We start from the raw sequence: 22,967 nt of genomic DNA, 5'->3' as shown, positions 1-22,967 counted from the left end.
ACACTTCTTAAAATTTCACAATAGCAGAAGTGATATCTGACGCTTTAGAAAAAAGAACAGACCGAAAGAAGAACTTACATTTTTACCAGAAAATTCTCCACCCCCGCTTCTGACAAAGGAAAGCAAGTACAGATAGCAGCGTTGATGACGTATGTGGTTTCAGTTGAAACTATGTGAAGCCACAAAAATCCCTTTTCAGTCAGCAATCTCTTTTCTGTTCACTCGTTTACTTTTCGGAGAAAGCAGGCAGATGTTTTTCTCGTCATTAATGGGGCTGAATCATTCAGTGGTGACCAATTGAGACAAGAAACTGATTCATCATTAAGCACATGTCCTTCAGTTCAGAGTGAAATGTAACTCAAACGTAGAGCATTGAGAAGCCGGTGTTTCTGACACTACAAGAAGGTCCACTACACAAGGTAAGGCTCTCTGACTGGTGCTCTCTTTGAATATTCATATATAGGATCTTAATTTGATCAATCTTTTGTTGCTGAGAATTTTCCTGCACAGTAGAAAATGTAAACTTGTAGTGTAATTAAGGTTAAATAAGGCTTCTAAAGTTTAATTTCCTCTTTGTCAGACTAGATTTGCCCTAACAAGAAGGTATCAACCCCTACAAAAAATGTCCATTAATTATAATTCACATTTCCGGTTGCTGCTGTAGCAAACTGGCTCAAATGAAGATCCAACATCTGTGATGTATTCAGGTGGTTATGGATTACATTTGTTGTTCAATCAAGAAAAGCTACTCTGCCTGTGTGTTTGCCCATGTGTGGGTTTGAGTGTGATCATTTGGAAGACACAGTATTACACAGTTGAGGTCATGATCATTTTGTTGCTACCATGCTGTGTTATGTGTTGCTGCCATGCTAGGTTCTCTTAGGTCTCTCTTTATGTAGTGTTTTGTTGTCTCTCTTGTCATGATGTGTGTTTTGTCCTATATTTTTATTTAATTTATTTTTAATCCCAGCCCCCGTCCCCGCAGAAGGCCTTTTGGTAGGCCGTCATTGTCAATAATAATTTGTTCTTAACTGACTTGCCTAGTTAAAGGTTTAAATATAAAATAAAAAATGTAAAATCATGGTACTGATGATTACTATTACCACTTAAGAGATGCACAGAGAGCGGAGTTGTTACAATATTGCGTACGCCTCTCCAATCCTTGGGGCCATTGAGACATCTAGGCTATGCGCTAACACAGTATTCTTCCATCCTGGTCCCAGAGAACTCAAGGCTTTTAATCACTTTTTCAAGCTTTGTGCATATCTTTTTCTAAATATATATTCTATATTTGATATACTCCTGTACTATATGCCAGCCTTTTTGTTCTGTGTTAGTGCTGGGCTGCACCAAAACCCTGCACACCCTTTAGATTTCTAGGATCAAGGTTGAAGACCACTGTCATCATTGTGGAGGGGGCTAGGAGTTGATTAGGGCCTCATTACGGAGGTTGCTGAGGGATGATGCGGGCTTCATTATGGAGGGGTATATGGGCTGTCTATGGCCTCATAATGGAGGGGGCTAAGGGCTTATTAGGGCCTCATCATCGAGGGGGCTAGGGGTTAATTAGGGCTTCATTATGTAGGGGACTAAGGGATGAATAGGGCTTCATTACAGAGGGGGCTAGGGTTTGATTAGGGCTTAATTACGGAGGGGGCTAGGGGCTGATTAGGGCTTTATTATAGAGTGGTCTAGGGGTTGATTAGGGCTTTATTATAGAGGGGGCTGAGGGTTGATTAGGGCTTTATTATGTAGAGGACTAGGAGCTGATCTGGGCCTGGGTTTACTTGGACAGGATGTTCATATAGAACTAGAACAAAACCCTGCACACCTTGTGGGTTGAGGTACGGTTGAACTGGAGACCATTGTCCTCATTGTGGAGGGGCTTAGGAGTGTGTTCCAAATGGCACCCCCTGTGACTACTTTTAACCAGGGCCTCTAGGGTATATAGTGCACTCTATAGGGAACAAGGGTGCCAGTCAGGATGTAACCAAGGGGTTGATTTGGCCCAGTGTTTAAGTAGGACAGGATGTACACACCCAGCCACAGGTACAGAGGAAGTCAAAGACAGGAGGGGGAGGGGAGGGGAGAGTCAGGGAGTGAGTGTTGGTGGGAAGGAAGTCGGAGAGGGAGGGGGGAGTCAGAGAGAAGAGGGGGAGGGGGGAGTCAGAGAGAAGAGGGGGAGGGAGGAGTCAGAGACGAGGGTGAGGGGGAGGGGGGAGTCAGAGCGACAATGGGGAGGGGGAGGGGGGAGTCAGAGAGAAGATGGGGAGGGGGGAGTCAGAGATGTGAGTGGCCATGTCTAAACACCACAACATTCTAAATAGTAGCATTTGGACTGTGAAAAAGTTTTATAGTTTGTGAAATGTCAAAACTGTAGTATTCTTTAAATACCAGCATGTCATACTGATTTAGTTTTTTCATCTAGTAGAATTCACTGCACACTATTGAGGAACAGAATCATGTTTTGAAATCTACGTGTGTCTGACAACAGCTGATAATCAGCTGAGGGTACTTGCCCTACCAAAATGAAGGAATGGCTGGAATCAACACAGTTGTGCTTCAGATGACACATTCTCACTAGGATGAAGTTTGTTTTCTGTTATTTGTTGCTGACTGTATACATGTATACTAAACAGCACGTTCTAAATAGTATGTAGTACCATTAGTACACAGATTATCACACAGTATGCAAGTAGTAGGCAAGCCAGATTTCAGACACTGCCAGTGAGGGAGTGAGTGGGTATATACTCTTAGAAAAAATGGTTCAAAGGGTTCAGTGGCTGTCCCCATAGGAGAACCCTTTTTGGTTCCGTGTAGAACCCTCTGTGGAAAGAAACCAAAAGGGTTCTATCTAGAACCAAAAATGGTTCTTCAAACAGTTCTCCTATAAGGACAGCCTAAGAACCCCTTTAGGTTCTAGATATCCCCTATTTTTCTTTGAGTATAGTGTAGAACCAGTCAAAAAAGAGAGGGGGGGAGAGGATGAGAGGTGTTCATGATAAGAAGAAGAATGGAGGGGGTGTTAGTATGAGGTTTGGTTTGGGAGAGGAAGAGAAGAGAGATAAAGAAGAGAGGAGGAAGGGACAGGGGTGTTAGTATGAGGTTTGGTTTGGGAGAGGATGAGAAGAGAGGATGAGAAGAGAGGATGAGAAGAGAGGTAGAGAAGAGAGGAGGAGGGACGGGGGTGTTAGTATGAGGTTTGGGAGAGGATGAGAAGAGAGGTAGAGAAGAGAGGAGGAAGGGACAGGGGGTGTTAGTATGAGGTTTGGTTTGGGAGAGGATGAGAAGAGAGATAGAGAAGAGAGGATGAGAAGAGAGGATGAGAAGAGAGGTAGAGAAGAGAGGAGGAGAGACGGGGGTGTTAGTATGAGGTTTGGGAGAGGATGAGAAGAGAGGTAGAGAAGAGAGGAGGAGGGACGGGGGTGTTAGTGCTTTGCGGTTTGTTTGTTATTGGAAACAGCTTGTAAACATTCTGGGAAACGAGGACGTTGTGGTTTTCTTACCTGCAGCCCCTGTGTGTGTGTGTGTGTGTGTGTGTGTGTGTGTGTGTGTGTGTGTGTGTGTGTGTGTGTGTGTGTGTGTGTGTGGGTGTGTGTGTGTGTGTGTGTGTGTGGGGGGGCGTGTGTCTGTGAGTACTGTGTGTGCATGCATGCAGAATGTGCTTGTGTGTGTGTGCATGGATAATTTGTTTTGTGAGTGTGAGTGCGTTAAGACTGCACTTGCGTTCGTGCTTGCGTGGGCATGTGTGTGTTCTCTGCGATACTGACCTTTAAATTGTTTTCTCAGAGGTTGATAATGTCTGCTGTGTTGTTTCACTTCACTGAGGGGAACTTCCTAATGTCTGACCCAGAGACCAATGTCTCTGACCAGAGACCAATGCCTTCCCTGTGGCTCAGTTGGTAGAGCATGGTGTGTGCAACGCCAGGGTTGTGGGTTCGATTCCCACGGGGGGCCAGTACAACAACAACAAAAAATGCATGAAATGTATGTATTCACTACTGTAAGTTGCTCTGGATAAGAGCATCTGCTAAATGACTAAAATGTAAAAATGTAATGTGGTGGCTAATTTCTGCATTACCAAATGAGGAGAGTTACAAACTTCACACACCAGTCAGAGTTATACTTAAAACTACATCTTTAATAATTAAGATGCTTTTGCAAAAGCACTTTGACTTTCAATGAACCGGTGTCAACACAAAAGTACAAAGATCTTTTATAGCCAAGATACACCCCTCTCAACGTACATGACGAACAACAGATACATAGAATGGGTCACAAGGTTAAGTTTTGTATGAAAGATATCTATAAAACATAGCAGACAGCCACTGTGTCAACAGTTTTCATTGTATACACCAGTGTCTGGTCCTCCTACCCCAAACTGGAAGCGTCTCTCCCTGGTACGGTATAGAACAGAACCATTAGCTCATGTTCTCTGGAATGCTCTTTAGGCATTATTATCAAAAGACATCGTAAATCTCCTCTGTCATTGCTATCTCATAGAGGCCCATCCTCAGTAAAACACACACATACACACACACATATGTAGACAATGTTCCATTCTGTCCTCTTCCCTTTCTGATATTCTGCATAGCACCAAAGTCCAAAGGGATACATTCTAAGTATCTCACGTGAGCATATTATGCAAATAAAACATCTTAATTATCTATGTTACCCAACTAATTCTGATTCATCCGCCAGACCAATAAGAGGGACAATGACCATCAGGGACAGTATTCATAAAGAATCTCAGAGTAGGAGTGCTGATCTCGGATCAGACCCCCCCCCCCCTCTGTTTTTGTAACTGTGACCTAAAAGGCAGAACTGATCCTAGATCAGCACTCCTACTCTGAGAGGCTTTATGAATACAGGCCCTGGACAGTAGCCTGAGTGCCAGACTGTTTGTGCTATCATGCCAACTCCTTGTCATGCCAAACAAGAGCGCAAACAGATCTGGTACCAGGCTATCAGGTTAAGGCAGGAAAGCCCTGATCTGGGACCAGGCTACCAGGTCAGGGCTGGAAAGCCCTGAATTGGGACACACAGGACTGTTGGTACATTTGACATCGAACATGACATCACAAGGCTTCACAGCTAACAATGTACAGAAACCAGTGGTGGCTGGTGGCTCTTTTAATCGGAGGACAGACTCATAGTAATGGCTGGAACGGAATTAATGGAAGGGTATCAAACACATCTAACACACTGATTACATGTGTTTGATACCATTCTATTAACTCCATTCAATGCATTATTATGAGCCATCCTCTGATATAAACATTTAGCTCTTGCGCAACCTTCAACCACCTATCAACCACCTGTCTCGTTTGTTGTCGGTGATCAGGCCTACCACTGTTGTGTCATCGGCAAACTTAATGATGGTGTTGGAGTCGTGCCTGACCGTGCAGTCATGAGTGAACAGGGAGTACAGTAGGGGACTGAGCACGCACACCTGAGGGGCCCCCGTGTTGAGGATCAGCGTGGCGGATGTGTTGTTACCTACCCTTACCACATGGGGGCTGCCCATCAGGAAGTCCAGGATCCAGTTGCAGAGGGAGGTGTTTAGTCTGGGCAGGTCTCAACGGTGCTTCGCTTTGAAGTCTGTTATAGTTTGCAAGCCCTGCCACATCCGACGAGTGTCGGAGCTGGTGTAGTACGATTCGATCTTAGTCCTGTATTGACGCTTTGCCTGTTTGATGGTTCGTCAGAGGGCATAGCGGGATTTCTTATAAGCTTCCGGGTTAGAGTCCCGCTCCTTGAAAGCGGGAGCTCTACCCTTTAGCTCAGTGTGGATGTTGCCTGTAATCCATGGATTCTGGTTGGGGTATGTACGTACAGTCACTGTGGGGACGACGTCATTGATGCACTTATTGATGAAGCAAGTGACTGAAGTGGTGTACTCCTCAATGCCATCGGAAGAATGCCGGGAACATATTCCAGTCTGTGCTAGCAAAACAGTCCTGTATCTTAGCATCTGCTTCATCTCACAACTTTTTTATTGACCAAGTCACTGGTGCTTCCTGCTTCAATTTCTTCTTATAAGCAGGAATCAGGAGGATAGAATTATGGTCAGGTTTGCCAAATGGAGGGCGAGGGAGAGCTTTGTAGGCGTCTCTGTGTGTGGAGTAAAGGTGGTCTAGAGTTTTTTTCCCCCTCTGGTTACACATTTAACATGCTGGTAGAAATGAGGTGACCAAGCTTTAACTTCATGACTGATGTCTTGAGATGTTGCTTCAATATATCCACATAAGTTTCATCCTCATGATGTCATCTATTTTATGAAGTGCACCAGTCCCTCCTGCAGCAAAGCACCCCCACAACATGATGCTGCCACCCCCGTGCTTCACTGTTGGGATGGTGTTCTTCGGCTTGCAAGCCTCCCCCTTTTTCCTCCAAACATAATGATGGTCATTATGGCCAAACAGTTCTATTTTTGTTTCATCAGACCAGAGGACATTTCTCCAAGAAGTACGATCTTTGTCCCTATGTGCAGTTGCAAACCGTAGTGTGGCTTTTTTATGGTGGTTTTGGAGCAGTGGCTTCTTCCTTGCTGAGCGGCCTTTCAGGTTATGTTGAGATAGGACTCCTCCAGCATCTTCACAAGGTCCTTTGCTGTTGTTCTGGGATTTATTTGCACTTTTTGTAAAGTACGTTCATCTCTAGGAGACAGAACGAGTCTCCTTCCTGAGCGGTAGGATGGCTGTGTGGTCCCATGGTGTTTATACTTGCGTACTATTGTTTGTACAGATGAACGTGGTACATTCAGGCATTTGAAAATTGCTCCCAAGGATGATTCAGACTTGTGGAGGTCTACAGTTTTTTTCTGAGGTCTTGGCTGATTTCTTTAGATTTTCCCTTGATGTCAAGCAAAGAGGCACTGAGTTTGAAGGTAGGCCTTGAAATACATCCACAGATACACCTCCAATTAACTCAAATGATGTCAATTTCCTTATCAAAAGCTTCTAATGCCATGACATCATTTTCTGGAATTTTCCAAGCTGTTTAAAGCACAGTCAACTTAGTGTATGTAAACTTCTGACCCACTGGAATTGTGATACAGCGAATTTTAAGTGAAATAATCTCTCTGTAAACAATTGTTGGAGAAATTACTTGTGTCATGCTCAAAGTAGATGTCCTAACCGACTTGCCAAAACTATAGTTTGTTAACCAGAAATTTTGTGGAGTGGTTGATAAACAAGTTTTAATAATGACTCCAACCTAAATGTATGTAAACCTCCGACTTCAACTGTACATATACATATATATACTTTTAAAACATTGTATGTTTTTTGAATGTTATTTTTGCATTCATTTGTATCCCATATCAGTTTGCAAATCTGCATACAAACATGGCCTCTTTCTTGAGTAAGGCAGCTCCAATATGCAGGTGTTCCAGCCTAGCTCAGTGCTTTCTATGGTGTAGGGGCAGCCAGCAAAAGCACAGAGCATAGGCGTTGGTCATTTTCTCTAGTTGCGCCTTGATTGGCTCAATGTTCTGTCACTCATGGGGACACTATGTCACTGCCAAATCTACAGGGAGAGCTAGGTAGTTCAAGCCCTCTTGGGTGCTGCCATAGATTTACATTAGAAATGCCCCTCCAAGAAGGTTGAAGCTCATTGGCCACAGATAAAATGTCAAATCACATTACATATACTGTAGCTTTGATTGGACTGATGTCAACATCATACTTTCACAATCTTAGCTAGCAAGCTAGACAAACAGTCATCATGTCACGCCCTGACCATAGATAGCCCTCGGGGTTCTCTATGGTGTAATAGGTCAGAGCGTGACTAGGGGGGTTTCTAGCTATTGTGTTTTTAAGTTGGTGTGAGTATGGTTCCCAATTGGAGGCAGCTGAATATCGTTACCTCTAATTGGGGATCATACTTAGTGTGTCCCTTTTCCCACCTGCGTTGTGGGATATTGTTGTGAGTTAGTGCCTATGTGCGCTCCGTATTGCACGTTTGTTATGTCTTTGTTGTTTTGTTGGGAGTTTCACTATTAAAAAAATGTGGAACTCTACTCACGCTGCGCCTTGGTCCACTTATTTAAACGACGGACGTGACACATCATCATGAATCACCTTGACAATCTGCTGTCAAATCCTTTTCAAATTATATATAAAACGTATTGGTGCTCATCGGCCATTGGACATAAACATTGCACAACATGTCGGAAATCGCTAATTTAACTGTGGTTTGGAAGGAATCAATGGCTAACTGCAAGAGTCGCAAAGCAATCACTCTTTTGCTTTCCTGGTCTGCAATTCGGTAGAGAGGGTGTGTGGTCCAAGTCTGGGTTTAAGGATTTAAAACATCTGTCTGAAAGGTTCTCTTTTCCAAGCTTAAATGGATTAACATTCACATGCAATACCATAGGTCAGAAAAGGTTGAATACATTGGTCATGTAGTCAATCCAGCATGATTTCTGCCACATTCAAGACAACTGGCAACTCGGAATAAAACAGGCTCAGACTGGAAAAATACGTTTTGAACGGTCATCCAACCTGAAATTCCAAGTCGGGAACTCTGGCCTCTTTCTAGATCTCCGACCTGAAGAACACTGACGTCATGATTGTTTGTTTTATTCCGAGTTCCCAGTTGTCTTGAAAGCAGCATAAATCCAGAGAATGCCAGACTTTGATGACAAAGTTTGATGACAAAGTTTTCCCACAAGAAGGACCACTGCGCCACATTCAAGTGAGCACAGCACAACAACGGTTGTGTCCAAAAATATGTCTTGTATACTGCTGGATAAATTATGTAATATGCCAGGGAGATATGTATACAGTAGCTAAGAAAGTAATACTAAGTGTATGTTGTATAGTCAGCTGTTGGTAGCCCATAAGGCCTCATCCTAAGAATTTGGTACCTCTCCCCCTTAGAACTTAGCCTACTGTTCTGACTTGGTGGTGCACATGTAGCCTATAGCCTGTTTTAGAGAAATGTCATCATCGAATATTGTAAGCGCTTTCATTGTGTGCTTATATGCCCCCATTATTTAGCCTAAGGTTCTGACTTGGTGAACAAGGAAAACACTGTAAGAATGGCCAATGTTCTGAACTCTGTCCCTGTACATTTCAAAAGTGCTGAACAAATAGTTATATCGACTACTCGCTCATTAATATCTTAATCGAAATTACAGCTTGCCTCTTATCCGCTCATCGTTCCCTTATGTCATGGTTTGTACATCTCAATTGCTATATTGCTTATATAGGTATATCTCAGTACAGTATCTTATTCATAATTTTAGACAATTGTTGGAATGATTTCATTGTTTTGCTTACTTTGTGTATTATAATAAGCTCATGTGCTTTTCTTCACGAGGAGGGGATACTATAAAATGTTGTTGGGTCTGTAACCATGTTTGACAGTGACACTCTTCTCATTCAAATAGTTTTTTTCCACAAAAAGTTCAGTAATAGACTTATGTAATTCCAGTTGATATTGCGAGGGTTGTTTTGTTTGCGCAAAGCGCAGCCTGTGCGTCGGTATATTGTGGTGCTCGTGATTGTATTTTCCTTGATTTTTAGACCACATAGGCCTAGTAAAATAATAAAATGGCTTTACTGGCATGTGTTAAAAAAGTTTGAGTTTGCCCCACCAAGATTGTATGCTAAAATCACCACTGGCATGCGTATGGCATTGATACAACTGACAACACTTAATCTACTTTCATGTAAAAAAAAAACACACCATGCAAACAGACAGAAAATTCATATACACTTTTTTCCTCCCTTATGGTTCCTTCTGTTTTCCATCCCAAATGGCATCGTATTCCCTACATAGTGCACCACTTTTGACCAGAGCCCAATGAGCCCTGGTCAAAAGTAGTGCCCTATATAAGAAATAGGGTACCATTTGGAACACTAAGCCACCTGCCACCTGTTGCTAAGGTCATGTATCCTACTGTGTTCTAGAATTAGAAAAAGGACCAGGAAGAAGTCATAATGGAGGTTCTATGGTGTCTCTATGTCATCGTGCTCCTCCCCCTACTAACCTGCTCCAGCCAACCACAGCCCTGTAAGTCATCAATACCCTTCACAATGCATTACAAGCACATTTATAATGACTATGAGGTTAAAGTGCAGACTGTCAGCTTTATTTTGAGTGTATTTTCATCCATATCGGGTTAACCTTTTTAGAAATTACAGCACTTTTTGTACATAGTCCACCCATTTTAGGGGACCAAAAGTATTGGGATAAATTCACAAATATGTATATTAAAGTAGTAAAAACTTAAGTATTAGGTTGTATATTCATAGCACACAGTGATTATATCAAGCTTGTGACTCTACAAACTTGTTGGATGCATTTGCTGTTTGTTTTAGTTGATAACGTTTTCATGTCTTTATTGAACACACCATGCAAACATTCACAGTGCAGGGTGGAAAAGTATGTGAACCCTTGGATTTAATAACTGGTTGACCCTTCTTTGGCAGCAATAACCTCAACCAAACGTTTTCTGTAGTTGCGGATCAGACCTGCACAATGGTCAGGAGGAATTTTGGACCATTCCTCTTTACAAAACTGTTTCAGTTCAGCAATATTATTTGGATGTCTGGTGTGAACTGCTCTCTTGAGGTCATGCTAAAGCATCTCAAATTGGGTTGAGGTCAGGACTGACTGGGCCACTCCAGAAGGCATATTGTCTTCTGTTGAAGCCATTCTGTTGTTGATTTACTTCTGTGTTTTGGGTCGTTGTCCTGTTGCATCACCCCACTTCTGTTGCGCTTCAATTGGCGGACAGATAGCCTAATATTGTCCTGCAAAATGTCTTGATAAACTTGGAAATTCATTTTTCCATCGATGATAGCAAGCTGTCCAGGCCCTGAGGCAGCAAAGCAGCCCAAAACCATGATGCTCCCTCCACCATACTTTACAGTTGGGATGAGGTTTTGATGTTGGTGTGCTGTGCCTTTTTTTCTGTGTTCCTTCCAAACAACTCAGCAGTAGTTTCATCTGTCCACAGAATATTTTGGCAGTAGTGCTGTGGAACATCCAGGTGCACTTTTGAAAACTTCAAACGTGCAGCAATGGTTTTTTTGGACAACAGTGGATTCTTCCGTGGTGTACTCCCGTGAACACCATTCTTGTTTAGCGTTTTAAGTATCATAGACTCGTCAACAGAGATGTTAGCATGTTCCAGAGATTTCTGTAATTCTTTAGCTGACACTAGGATTCTTCTTTTAACCTCATTGAGCATTCTGCGCTGTGCTCTTGCAGTCATCTTTGCAGGACGGCCACTCCTAGGGAGAGTAGCAACAGTGCTGAACTGTCTCCATTTATAGACAATTTGTCTTACCGGACTGATGAACAGCAAGGCTTTCAGAGATATTTTTGTAACCCTTTCCAGCTTTATGCAAGTCAACAATTCTTAATCTTAGGTCTTCTGAGATCTCTTTTGTTCGAGGCATGGTTCATATCAGGCAATGCTTCTTGTGATTAGCAAACTCAAATTTTGTGAGTGTGTTTTATAGGGCAAGGCAGCTCTAACCAACATCTCCAATCTTGTCTCATTGATTGGACTCCAGGTTAGCTTACTCCTGATTAGCCTAAGAGTCATTAGCCTAAGAGTTCACATACTTTTTCAAACCTACACTGTGAATGTTTAAATGATGTATGCAATATAGACAAGAAAAATACAATAATTAGTGTATTATTAGTTTAAGCACACTATGTTTGTCTATTGTTGTGGCTTAGATGAAGATCAGATCAAATTTGATGACCAAGTTATGCAGTAATCCAGGTAAATCAAATCAAATTGTATTAGTCACATGTGCCGAATACAACAGGTGTAGACCTTACAGTGAAATGCTTACTTACGATCCACTAACCAACAATGCATTTAAAAAATACGGATAAGAATAAGAGATAAAAGTAACAAGTAATTAACCTGTTATGGCTAGGGGGCAGTATTTTCACGGCTGGATAAAAAACGTACCCGATTTAATCTGGTTACCACTCCTACCCAGTAACTAGAATATGCATATACTTATTACATATGGATAGAAAACACCCTAAAGTTTCTAAAACTGTTTGAATGGTGTCTGTGAGTATAACAGAACTCATTTGGCAGGCAAAAAACTGAGAAGGTTTCATGCAGGAAGTGGCCTGTCTGACAAGGTGTCGTTCTTCTTGTCTCTGTTTATTGAAGAGTGAGGATCTTAGCTGTCCCGTGACACTTCCTACGGCTGCCATAGGGTCTCAGAAGGCGGTAAAAAGCTGAATCGTGGCTTTGCAGGCTCTGGCTGAAAAAAAGTAGCGCGTTTGGGTAGTGGCTGGTTACAGTACTGTGAGACTAAGGGCTCGTGCCCGCGACGACCGAAAGCTTTGTTTACTTTCCTCTGTTTAGCTAAATGGACATTCTCACATGCTTTTTGTGAACGTTTATCGTGAGTAATTTAGTAAATTGTTAGCAAATTCCTCCGGAAGTTTGCGGGGGGTATGCTAGTTCTGAACGTCACATGCTAATGTAAAAAGCTGTTTTTTGATATAAATATGAACTTGATTGAACAAAACATGCATGTATTGTATAACATAATGTCCTAGGTGTGTCATCTGATGAAGATCATCAAAGGTTAGTGCTGCATTTAGCTGTCTTCTGGGTTTTTGTGACATTATATGCTAGCTTGAAAAATGGGTGTCTGATTATTTCTGGCTTGGTACTCTGCTGACATAATCTAATGTTTTGCTTTCGCTGTAAAGCCTTTTTGAAATCGGACAGTGTGGTTAGATAAAGGAGAGTCTTGTCTTTAAAATGCTGTGAAATAGTCATATGTTTGAGAAATTGAAGTTTTTGTATTTTTGAGGAATTTGTAATTCGCACCACGCCTATCATTGGATATTGGAGCAGGTGTTCCGCTAGCGGAACGTCTAGATGTAAGAGGTTAAAGAGCAGCAGTAAAATAACAATAGCGAGACTATATACAGGGGGGTACCGATACAGAGTCAATGTGTGGGGGCACCGGTTAGTGAGGTAGTATGTACATTAAGGTACAGTTATTAAAGTGACTGTCCATAGAGGATAAGAGAGTAGCAGCGGTGTAAAGAGGGGGGGGGGGGGGCAATGTAAATAGTCTGGGAAACCATTTGTTTCGATGTTCAGGAGTCTTATGGCTTGGGGGTAGAACTGTTTAGAAGCCTCTTGGACCTAGACGTGGCGCTCCGGTACCACTTGCCGTGCGGTAGCAGGGAGAACAGTCTATGATTAGGGTGGCTGGAGTCTTTGACAATTTTTAGGCCTTCCTCTGACACCGCCTGGTATAGAGGTCCTGGATGGCAGGAAGCTTGACCCCAGTGATGTACTGGGCCGTTCGCACTACCCTCTGTAGTGCCTTGCGGTCGGATGCCCAGCAGTTGCCATACCAGGCAGTGATGCAACCAGTCAGGATGCTCTTGATGGTGCAGCTGTTGAACCTTTTGAGGATCTGAGGACCCATGCCAAATCTTTTCAGTCTCCTGAGGGGGAATAGGTTATGTCATGCCCTCTTCACAACTGTCTTGGTGTGCTTGGACCATGTTAGTTTGTTGGTGATGTGGACACCAAGGAACTTGAGGCTCTCAACCTGCTCCACTGCAGCCCCATCGTTGAGAATGGAGGTGTGCTCGGTCCTCTTTTTACGGTAGTCCACAATCTTCTCCTTTGTCTTGATCACGTTCCAAAGGGTTCACATACTTTTTCTTGCCAATGTATGATATATGAAAAAACATGATATAGAGCCTGATAAAACTGGCTATTAAACAATGCTAAGCCACAACTAGGGGGATGGGGGAGGGGGTCAACTGTGCTCGCTGTACCCAAAGAGGGCAACGTCATGACAGTATTCAGACCCTTTACTCAGTACTTTGTTGAAGCACCTTTGGCAGCAATTACAGCCTCGAGTTGTCATGGGTATGATGCTACAAGTTTGGCACACCTGTATTTGGGGAGTTTCTCCCATTCTTCTCTGCAGATCCTCTCAAGTTCTGTCAGATTGGATGGGGAGCGTTGCTGCTCAGCTATTTTCAGGTCTCTTCAGAGATGTTCGATCGGGTTCAAGTCCAGGCTCTGGCTGGGCCACTCAAGGACATTCAGAGACTTGTCCCGAAGCCACTCCTGCGTTGTCTTGGCTGTGTGCTTAGGGTCATTTTTCTGTTGGAAGGTGAACCGTCATCTCAGTCTGAGGTCCTGAAGCAGGTTTTCATCAAGGATCTCTTTGTACTTTGCTCCGTTCATCTTTCCCTCAGTCCTGACAAGTCTCCCAGTGCCTTCGGCTGAAAAACATCTCCACAGCATGATGGTTTGGGGAGTTTCTCCCATTCCACCACCATAGGGATGGTGCCAGGTTTCCTCCAGACGTGACGTCTGGCATTCAGGCCAAAGAGTTCAATATTGGTTTCATCAGACCAGAGAATCTTGTTTCTCACGGCGTGAGAGTCTTTTAGGTGCCTTTTTGGCAAACTCCAAGTGGGCTGTTGTGCCTTTTAATGAGGCACGGCTTCCGTCTGGCCACCCTACCATAAAGGCCGAATTTGTGGAATGCTGCAGAGATGGTTGTCCTTCTGGAAGGTTTTGCCATCTCCATAGAGGAACTCTGGAGCTCTGTCAGATTGACCATTGGATTCTTGGTCACCTCCCCCATTGCTCAGTTTGGCCGAGCGGCCAGCTCTAGGAAGCGTCTTGGTGGTTCCAAAGTTCTTCCATTTAAGAAAGATGGAGGCCACTGTCTTCTTGGGGACCTTCAATGCCGCAAAACTGTTTTGGTAACCTTCCCCAGATCTGTGCCTCGACACAATCCTGTCTCGGAGCTCTGCGGACATTTCCTTCAACCTCATGGCTTGGTTTTTGCTCTGACATGCACTGTCAGCTGTGGGACCTTATATAGACAGGTGTGTGCCTTTCCAAATCATGTCCAATCAATTTAATTTACCACAGGTGGATTACAATCTCAAGGATGATCAAGGGAAACAGGATGCACTTGAGCTCAATTTCGAGTCTCATAGCAAAGGGTCTGAATAAGTATGTAAATACGTTTTCTTTGTTTTTTACTTTTAATACATTTGCAAACATTGAAAAAAATGTTTTTGCTTTGTCATTATGGGGTGTTATGTGTAGATTGATGAGGAAATTGTTTTATTTAATCCATTTTAGAATAAGGCTGTAACCTAACAAAATGTGGAAAAAGGGAAGGGGTCTGAATACTTTCTGAACGCCCTGTATAGAACTTAACACTAATTCATACCTGATACTAACATTTCTAATTCAACTTAGTACTAGTAGTTCTGTTACAGTGATATTAGTAATATATTAGTGCCACTATGACTACATTGTTTTGTGTTTGGCAGTTAAAATGCATCCCCCTGGCAAGCCGACCGTCACCAATGCCTCAATCGCCTGGACACCAGGAGGTCCCATTTCAGAAATGATATCCAACTATGACTTCCAACTGCAGTGGAAACAGGAACTACATCACTGGGAGGTGACAGAGAGAGAGGGGGGAGGAAGAGAGACAGAGACAGAGGACAGATAATAACAAGGGAAAGGGGAGAGAAGTGAAAGAGAGAATACAGTGAAAGAGTGCACATCTCTTTGTACACTATCTAAAAGTACACCTACTGTATGTTGTGGTACTGCAGGATGCTGTGGAGGTGAACATATCAAACAAACAGATGTATTTTGACCTGGACCCTGAGAGGCTGGAGAGAGGAAGGTGGTACCAGGTCAGAGTCAGGGTTCGAGCCGACCCAGACTATTACCCAGACTGTCAGTGGAGCGACTGGAGCCCCAGTGCATCATGGGTGTCTGCTGTGGGCCAGATGAAGCCACAGCCAACAGGTAAATACAGCATAATTGATACACGTTTGAATGTATTCAACTGCAATGTGTCTCTCTGAATCAGAGAGGTGCAGCGGGCTGCCTTAATCGACATCATCCGGAACCCAGGGAGTAGTTGTTTTGGGGGGTTAACTGTCATGCTGAAGCGCAGAACAGCAGATTGTTTTCTACCTTGCCAGCTCGGGGATTCACTAGGCTATACTATACAGTAGATAGAGTGAGGGGAAAAAGGTATTTGATCCCCTGCTGATTTTGTACGTTTGCCCCTGACAAAGAAATGATCAGTCTATAATTTTAATGGTAGGTTTATTTGAACAGTGAGAGACAGAATAACAACAAAAAAATCCAGAAAAACGCATGTCAAAAAATGTATGAATTGATTTGCATTTTAATGAGGGAAATAAGTACTTGACCCCCTCTCAATCAGAAAGATTTCTGGCTCCCAGGTGTCTTTTATACAGGTAATGAGCTGAGATTGGGAGCACACTCTTAAAGGGAGTGCTCCTAATCTCAGTTTGTTACCTGTATAAAAGACACCTGTCCACAGAAGCAATCAATCAATCAGATTCCAAACTCTCCACCATGGCCAAGACCAAAGAGCTCTCCAAGGATGTCAGGGACAAGATTGTAGACCTACACAAGGCTGGAATGGGCTACAAGACCATCACCAAGCAGCTTGGTGAGAAGATGACAACAGTTGGTGCGATTATTCGCAAATGGAAGAAACACAAAAGAACTGTCAATATCCCTCGGCCTGGGGCTCCATGCAAGATCTCACCTCGTGGAGTTGCAACGATCATGAGAACGGTGAGGAATCAGCCCAGAACTACATGGAAGGATCTTGTCAATGATCTCAAGGCAGCTGGGACCATAGTCACCAAGAAAACAATTGGTAACACACTACGCCTTGAAGGACTGAAATCCTGCAGCGCCCGCAAGGTCCCCCTGCTCAAGAAAGCACATATACATGCCCGTCTGAAGTTTGCCAATGAACATCTGAATGATTCAGAAGACAACTGGGTGAAAGTGTTGTGGTCAGATGAGACCAAAATGGAGCTCTTTGGCATCAACTCAAGGAGGAGGAGGAATGCTGCCTATGACCCCAAAAACACCATCCCCACCGTCAGACATGGAGGTGGAAACATTATGCTTTGGGGGTGTTTTTCTGCTAAGGGGACAGGACAACTTCACCGCATCAAAGGGACGATGGACGGGACCATGTACCGTCAAATCTTGGGTGAGAACCTCCTTCCCTCAGCCAGGGCATTGAAAATGGGTCGTGGATGGGTATTCCAGCATGACAATGACCCAAAACTCACGGCCAAGGCAACAAAGGAGTGGCTCAAGAAGAAGCACATTAAGGTCCTGGAGTGGCCTAGCCAGTCTCCAGACCTTAATCCCATAGAAAATCTGTGGAGGGAGCTGAAGGTTCGAGTTGCCAAACGTCAGCCTTGAAACCTTAATGACTTGGAGAAGATCTGCAAAGAGGAGTGGGACAAAATCACTCCTAAGATGTGTGCAAACCTGGTGGCCAACTACAAGAAACGTCTGACCTCTGTGATTGCCAACAAGGGTTTTGCCACCAAGTACTAAGTCATGTTTAGCAGAGGGGTCAAATACTTATTTCCCTCATTAAAATGCAAATCATTTTATAACATTTTTGACATGCGTTTTTCTGGATTTTTTTGTTGTTATTCTGTCTCTCACTGTTCAAATAAACCTACCATTAAAATTATAGACTGATCATTTCTTTGTAAGTGGGCAAACGTACAAAATCAGCAGGGGATCACTGTACTCCCTCACTGTACTTGGTGTGCATCCCAAAATGCCTCCTATTCCCTACATAGTGCACTAAAATTGCACCCTTTTCCCTAAGCTGTAACAAATTGCTGTAAATTTACAGAAAAACTTTCAGTTAGCTACTGTAATTCTATATTACAGTACTGTAAAGCGTAATGCAGTAGTGCACTAAATAGGGAATACGTTGCCATAGTGTGTTTCCATAATAAATGTGAAAAATAGCTTCTTCTCCTTCTTCTCGTCCTTTCCTTCTTCTCCTTCTTCTCCTCCTTTCCTTCTACTCCTCCTTTCCTTCTCCTTCTTGTTCTTCTTCTTCTTCCTTCCTTTCTTCCCTATTTATTTATTTCATTCTTAGATAGGAAGACACATGCTCAAAACAAAACAAAGCCCTGTAAGTCATCAATACTCTCTTCACAATGCATTACAAGAACATTTATAATGGTTTGTATCCATAGCTGCATGAAGTAGGCATTCCGAGGGTGTTGCAGCACCCCCCGAAAAATCGAAATAAAAAAATTATAAAAAAACGTATATAGCCATCTGTCATTCAGGCAATTTAATTTATATATTATTCTCTCTCTCTCTCTCAAACTTTCACTTTCTCTCTATCGCTCTCTCTCTTTCTGCCTCTCTCTCTCTTTCTCTCTCTCTTTCTCTCTCTTTCTCACTCTGCCTCTCTCTCGCTCTCTGCCTCTCGCTCTCTGCCTCTCTCTCTCTCTGCCTCTCTCTCTCTGCCTCTATTTCTCTCTGCCTCTCTCTCTCTCTCTCTCTCTCTCTGCCTATCTCTCTCTTTCTCTCTCTCTCTCACTCTCTGCCTCTCTCTCTGCCTCTCTTTCTGCTTCTCTCTCTCTCTCCCTCTCTCCCTCTCTTCCTCTTTCTCTATCTCGCTGCCTCTTTCTCTCTCTCTGCCACCTTTTCTCTCACTCTCTCTGTTTCTGTTTCTCATAGGTCTGCAGTGTGTCAATGACTTCATCAGTAACATCACATGTGTGTTGAACAACACATACGTGCCCCCAGACATGCCTTGCACTCTGCATGGTAAATACCCCGGGTTTAAAAGGTAAAGAAGACTAAGAATGAACCTTAACTGGAACCCTATTCCCATAGAGTCCTGGTCAAAAGTAGTGCACTATATATGTAATAGGGTGCCATTTGGGATGCTAACTGAAACAATGGTTCACTGTTGTAACTACAGGCAATGTGAGATGAAGTCCTTGGGAGGTTCCAACACAACTTTGAGAGGCGGCAGTCTGGTCTTTGAGGGCAATCCAGTGAGTTTTATAAAACTACATCAAGTTAAAACCAATGCTTGCTTATATATGTGCAGTATTATAGATCAAAACTATCATTTAAAAACAGATTATATAAGTAATAACATGAATGTAACACATTCATCTGGATGAATAAATTAACCAGGAATTTGTTAATTTGTAAAAAGCAATTATAACATTTTTCCCTAATAATAATAATAATAATAGTAATAAAACAATGACAGCATGTATATAGACCAATAGACAAACAACCCTGGATAACTGAACTTCTGTAAATTATCTTTCAGCACTTTTGTGACGATGATGAAATACCCATTGGTGTACAGTGTGGACAAGCAGAAGATTATGTGATACAGATTAACTACCTGTATCAGCCATTTAACCACAGTAAGTGTACAGTAATTTTAGTGATATTATGTACGATGTGTCAGCTATTACTAACCTACTACTACTACATTAACTGTACACCAACAACAACGATACGATACTATAACTCTATGAGGTTTTGTGAGGTCATCATACAAAATACACAAAATCAATACACAATGATACAACATAATGCAATACAAACATGGTGGAAAGCTTATTCATTTATACAACTTAATACTAATTCATACCTGATACTAACATTTCTAATTCAACTTAGTACTAGTAGTTCTGTCACGTCCTGACCATAGAGAGCTCTTATTTTCTATGGTGGAGTAGGTCAGGGCGTGACTGGGGGGTTGATCTAGTTAATTTATTTCTATGTGGGGTTCTTGTCACGTCCTGGCCAGTAAAGGGGTTATTTGTTATTATAGTTTGGTCAGGACGTGGCAGGGGGTATTTGTTTTATATGATTCGGGGTGTGTGTGTATGTAGAGGGGTGTTTGGTTTATGTATTCCGGGGTTTTTGTCATTGTTCTATGTTAGTATATTTCTATGTTCTGTCTAGTCATTTCTATTTCTATGTTTAGGTAATTGGGGTTGGGGCCTTCAATTGGAGGCAGCTGTCTATCGTTGCCTCTGATTGAAGGTCCTATAAATAGGAATGTGTTTGTCATGGGATTTGTGGGAGGTTGTTCTTTTGCATAGCTGTGTGTTGCCTGCAAGACTGTTTGTTGTCCGTTGTTTTTGAGAAGTGTTCATGGTTATTTCAAATAAACGTTAAATATGAGCACTCAACCCGCTGCGCCTTGGTCCATCCATTACGACGACTGTTACAGAACCTCCCACCAAACACGGACCAAGCAGCGGGCCCAGGAGGAGGAAGGATCCTGGACCAGGGAGAAAAGGGAGTGGAGGACATCGTGGACATGGGAGGATATAATGGCAGGGGACAAGACCCTGCCATGGAGACAGGTGTAGACAGCAAGAGAGGAACGGAAAAAGTGGAACGAAGATTGGGACTGTTACAGGGGTTCACGGTTGGCATTTAAGCCTGAGAGGCAGCCCCAATAAAACAATTTGGGGGGGCACACGGGTAGTTTGGCGGGGCCAGGATTAAGCCGCAAGCCAACTCCCCGTGCTTATTGGAGGCAGCATGTTACTGGTCAGGTCCCGTGCATTGGAGTGATGCGCACGGCGTCAAGGCCAAGCCTTTACAGGCCGGTGTGCGCGGTGCCAGCGCCCCGCATTTGCCAGGGGGAAGCGGACATCCAGCCAGTAAGGGTCGAGCCAGTACTTCGCTCGAGACCGCCAGTGCGCCTTCACGGTCCAGTGTATCCTGTTCCCACTCCTCGCACTAGCCGTGAGGTGCGTGTCTCCAGTCTGGCACATCCGAAGCCAGCACCACGCACCAGGCTTCCAGTGCGTCAGCCCAGTCCAGTACGTCCTGTTCCCGCTCCTCGCACTAGCCTTGGGGTGCGTGTCTCCAGTCTGATACCTCCAGTACCAGCACCAGGCTTCCAGTGCGTCAGCCCAGTCCGACCCGTCCTGTTCCTGCTCCTCGCACTAGCCCTGGGGTGCATGTCTCCAGTCTGGTACCTCCACTACCACCCCAGGCACCAGGCCTCCAGTGCGTCAGCCCAGTCCAGCTCGTCCTGTCCCTACTCCTCATGCTAGCCCTGTGGTGCGTGTCCTTAGTCTGGTGCGTCCTAAGCCAGCCCCACGCACCAGGCCTTCCGGCAACAGTGCCTCGTCCAGAACTTCCGGCAACAGTGCCTCGTCCAGAACTTCCGGCAACAGTGCCTCGTCCAGAACTTCCGACAACAGTGCCTCGTCCAGAACTTCCGGCAACAGTGCCTCGTCCAGAGCTTTCGGTGACAGTGCCCCGTAGAGAGATGGCCCACTGTCCGGAACCGAGAGAGACGGCCCACTGTCCGGAACCGAGAGAGACGGCCCACTGTCCGGAACCGAGAGAGACGGCCCACTGTCCGGAACCGAGAGAGACGGCCCACTGTCCGGAACCGAGTGAGTCGGCCTACAGCCCGGAACCGAGTGAGTCGGCCTACAGTCCGGAGCTCCCAGAGTCACCCTACAGTCCGGAGCTCCCAGAGTCGCCCTACAGTCCGGAGCTCCCAGAGTCCAGTCCAGGGTCTACAGTGACAGGCTTCAGGCCGAGGTATTCAGTGGGGGTGGACTGGTCAGGTAGGGGACTAAGGCCTAAGCCACCTCCACTGTAGGAGGTTTGGGGAGGGGGGGTGTAGCACGGGAGCCGTCGGTGACGGCAGCCACCCTCCCTTCCCTCCCTTTAGTTTAAGGGGTTTATTTTTGTAAGATTTTTTTTGTTAGGTGCATCCGGGGTCTGCACCTTTGGGGGGGTACTGTCATGTCCTGACCAGTAAAGGGGTTATTTGTTATTATAGTTTGGTCAGGACGTGGCAGGGGGTATTTGTTTTATATGGTTCGGGGTGTGTGTGTGTATGTAGAGGGGTGTTTGGTTTATGTATTCCGGGGTTTTTGTCATTGTTCTATGTTAGTGTATTTCTATGTTCTGTCTAGTCATTTCTATGTTTAGGTAATTGGGGTTGGGGCCTTCAATTGGAGGCAGCTGTCTATCGTTGCCTCTGATTGAAGGTCCTATAAATAGGAATGTGTTTGTCATGGGATTTGAAGGAGGTTGTTCTTTGCATAGCTGTGTGTTGCCTGCAAGACTGTTTGTCGTCCGTTTCTTGTTTTCTTGTTTTTGAGAAGTGTTCGTGGTTATTTCAAATAAACGTTAAATATGAGCAATCAACCCGCTGCGCCTTGGTCCATCCATTACGACGACCGTTACAGTTCTAGGTTTGATTTTCTATGTTGGTGATTTGTATGATTCCCAATTAGAGGCAGCTGGTAATCGTTGTCTCTAATTGGGGATCATATTTAAGTAGCTGGTTTTCCCACCTGTGTGGAACTCAACATTCGCTGCGCCTTGGTCCGACATTTATTCCAGCGTACGTTACAGTGATATTAGTAATATATTAGTACCACTATGACTACATTGTTTTGTGTTTGGCAGTTAAAATGCATCCCCCTGGCAAGCCAAACATCACCAATGCCTCAATCGTCTGGACACCAGGAGGTCCCATTTCAAAAATGATATTCAACTATGACTTCCAACTACAGTGGAAACAGGAAGTACATCACTGGGAGGTGAGAGGGGGGGAGAGAGACAGAGGACAGATAATAACAAGGGAAAGGGGAGAGAAGTGAAAGAGAGAATACAGTGAAAGAGTGCACATCTCTTTGTACACTATCTAAAAGTACACCTACTGTATGTTGTGGTACTGCAGGATGCTGTGGAGGTGAACATATCAAACAAACAGACGTATTTTGACCTGGACCCTGAGAGGCTGGAGAGAGGAAGGTGGTACCAGGTCAGAGTCAGGGTTCGAGCCGACCCAGACGATTACCCAGACTATCAGTGGAGCGACTGGAGCCCCAGTGCATCGTGGGTCTCCACTCTGGGCCAGATGAAGCCAACAGGTAAATACAGCATCAGTGATGTCATTGGTTATTAGTACATGTGGGTCTACGTGTAAATATACTTGGGCTGTTTCCCAAATGGCCCTATAGTTCGCTACAGAGTGCAGAGCCCTATGGGCCAAAAGTACTGCACTAAACAGGGAATATGTTGCCATTTGGAATGCTGGAATAGTAGTGTGTTTCCATATGAA

General features: G+C 44.1%; 1 protein-coding gene across 1 annotated transcript in view; it reads left to right on the top strand.

Annotated features, from left to right (window-relative positions):
- Positions 1-168: 168 nt before the first annotated feature.
- LOC106591126 (interleukin-2 receptor subunit beta) overlaps positions 169-22,967 on the top strand; it is a 24,396-nt gene continuing 1,597 nt past the window's right edge. Inside the window, exons 1-9 of the mRNA XM_014182324.3 lie at positions 169-419; positions 9,921-10,023; positions 15,328-15,461; positions 15,619-15,817; positions 18,566-18,677; positions 18,813-18,888; positions 19,176-19,275; positions 22,310-22,443; positions 22,584-22,776. Coding sequence (XP_014037799.2) covers positions 9,951-10,023; positions 15,328-15,461; positions 15,619-15,817; positions 18,566-18,677; positions 18,813-18,888; positions 19,176-19,275; positions 22,310-22,443; positions 22,584-22,776 — 1,021 coding nt within the window. The 5' untranslated portion in view covers positions 169-419; positions 9,921-9,950. The remainder of the gene's footprint in view (positions 420-9,920; positions 10,024-15,327; positions 15,462-15,618; positions 15,818-18,565; positions 18,678-18,812; positions 18,889-19,175; positions 19,276-22,309; positions 22,444-22,583; positions 22,777-22,967) is intronic.

Source organism: Salmo salar, chromosome 02 (genome assembly GCF_965601325.2).
Source record: "Salmo salar chromosome 02, fSalSal1, whole genome shotgun sequence".
Taxonomy (NCBI): Eukaryota; Metazoa; Chordata; class Actinopteri; order Salmoniformes; family Salmonidae; genus Salmo; species Salmo salar.
This window is presented reverse-complemented; position numbering and strand designations above follow the sequence as displayed.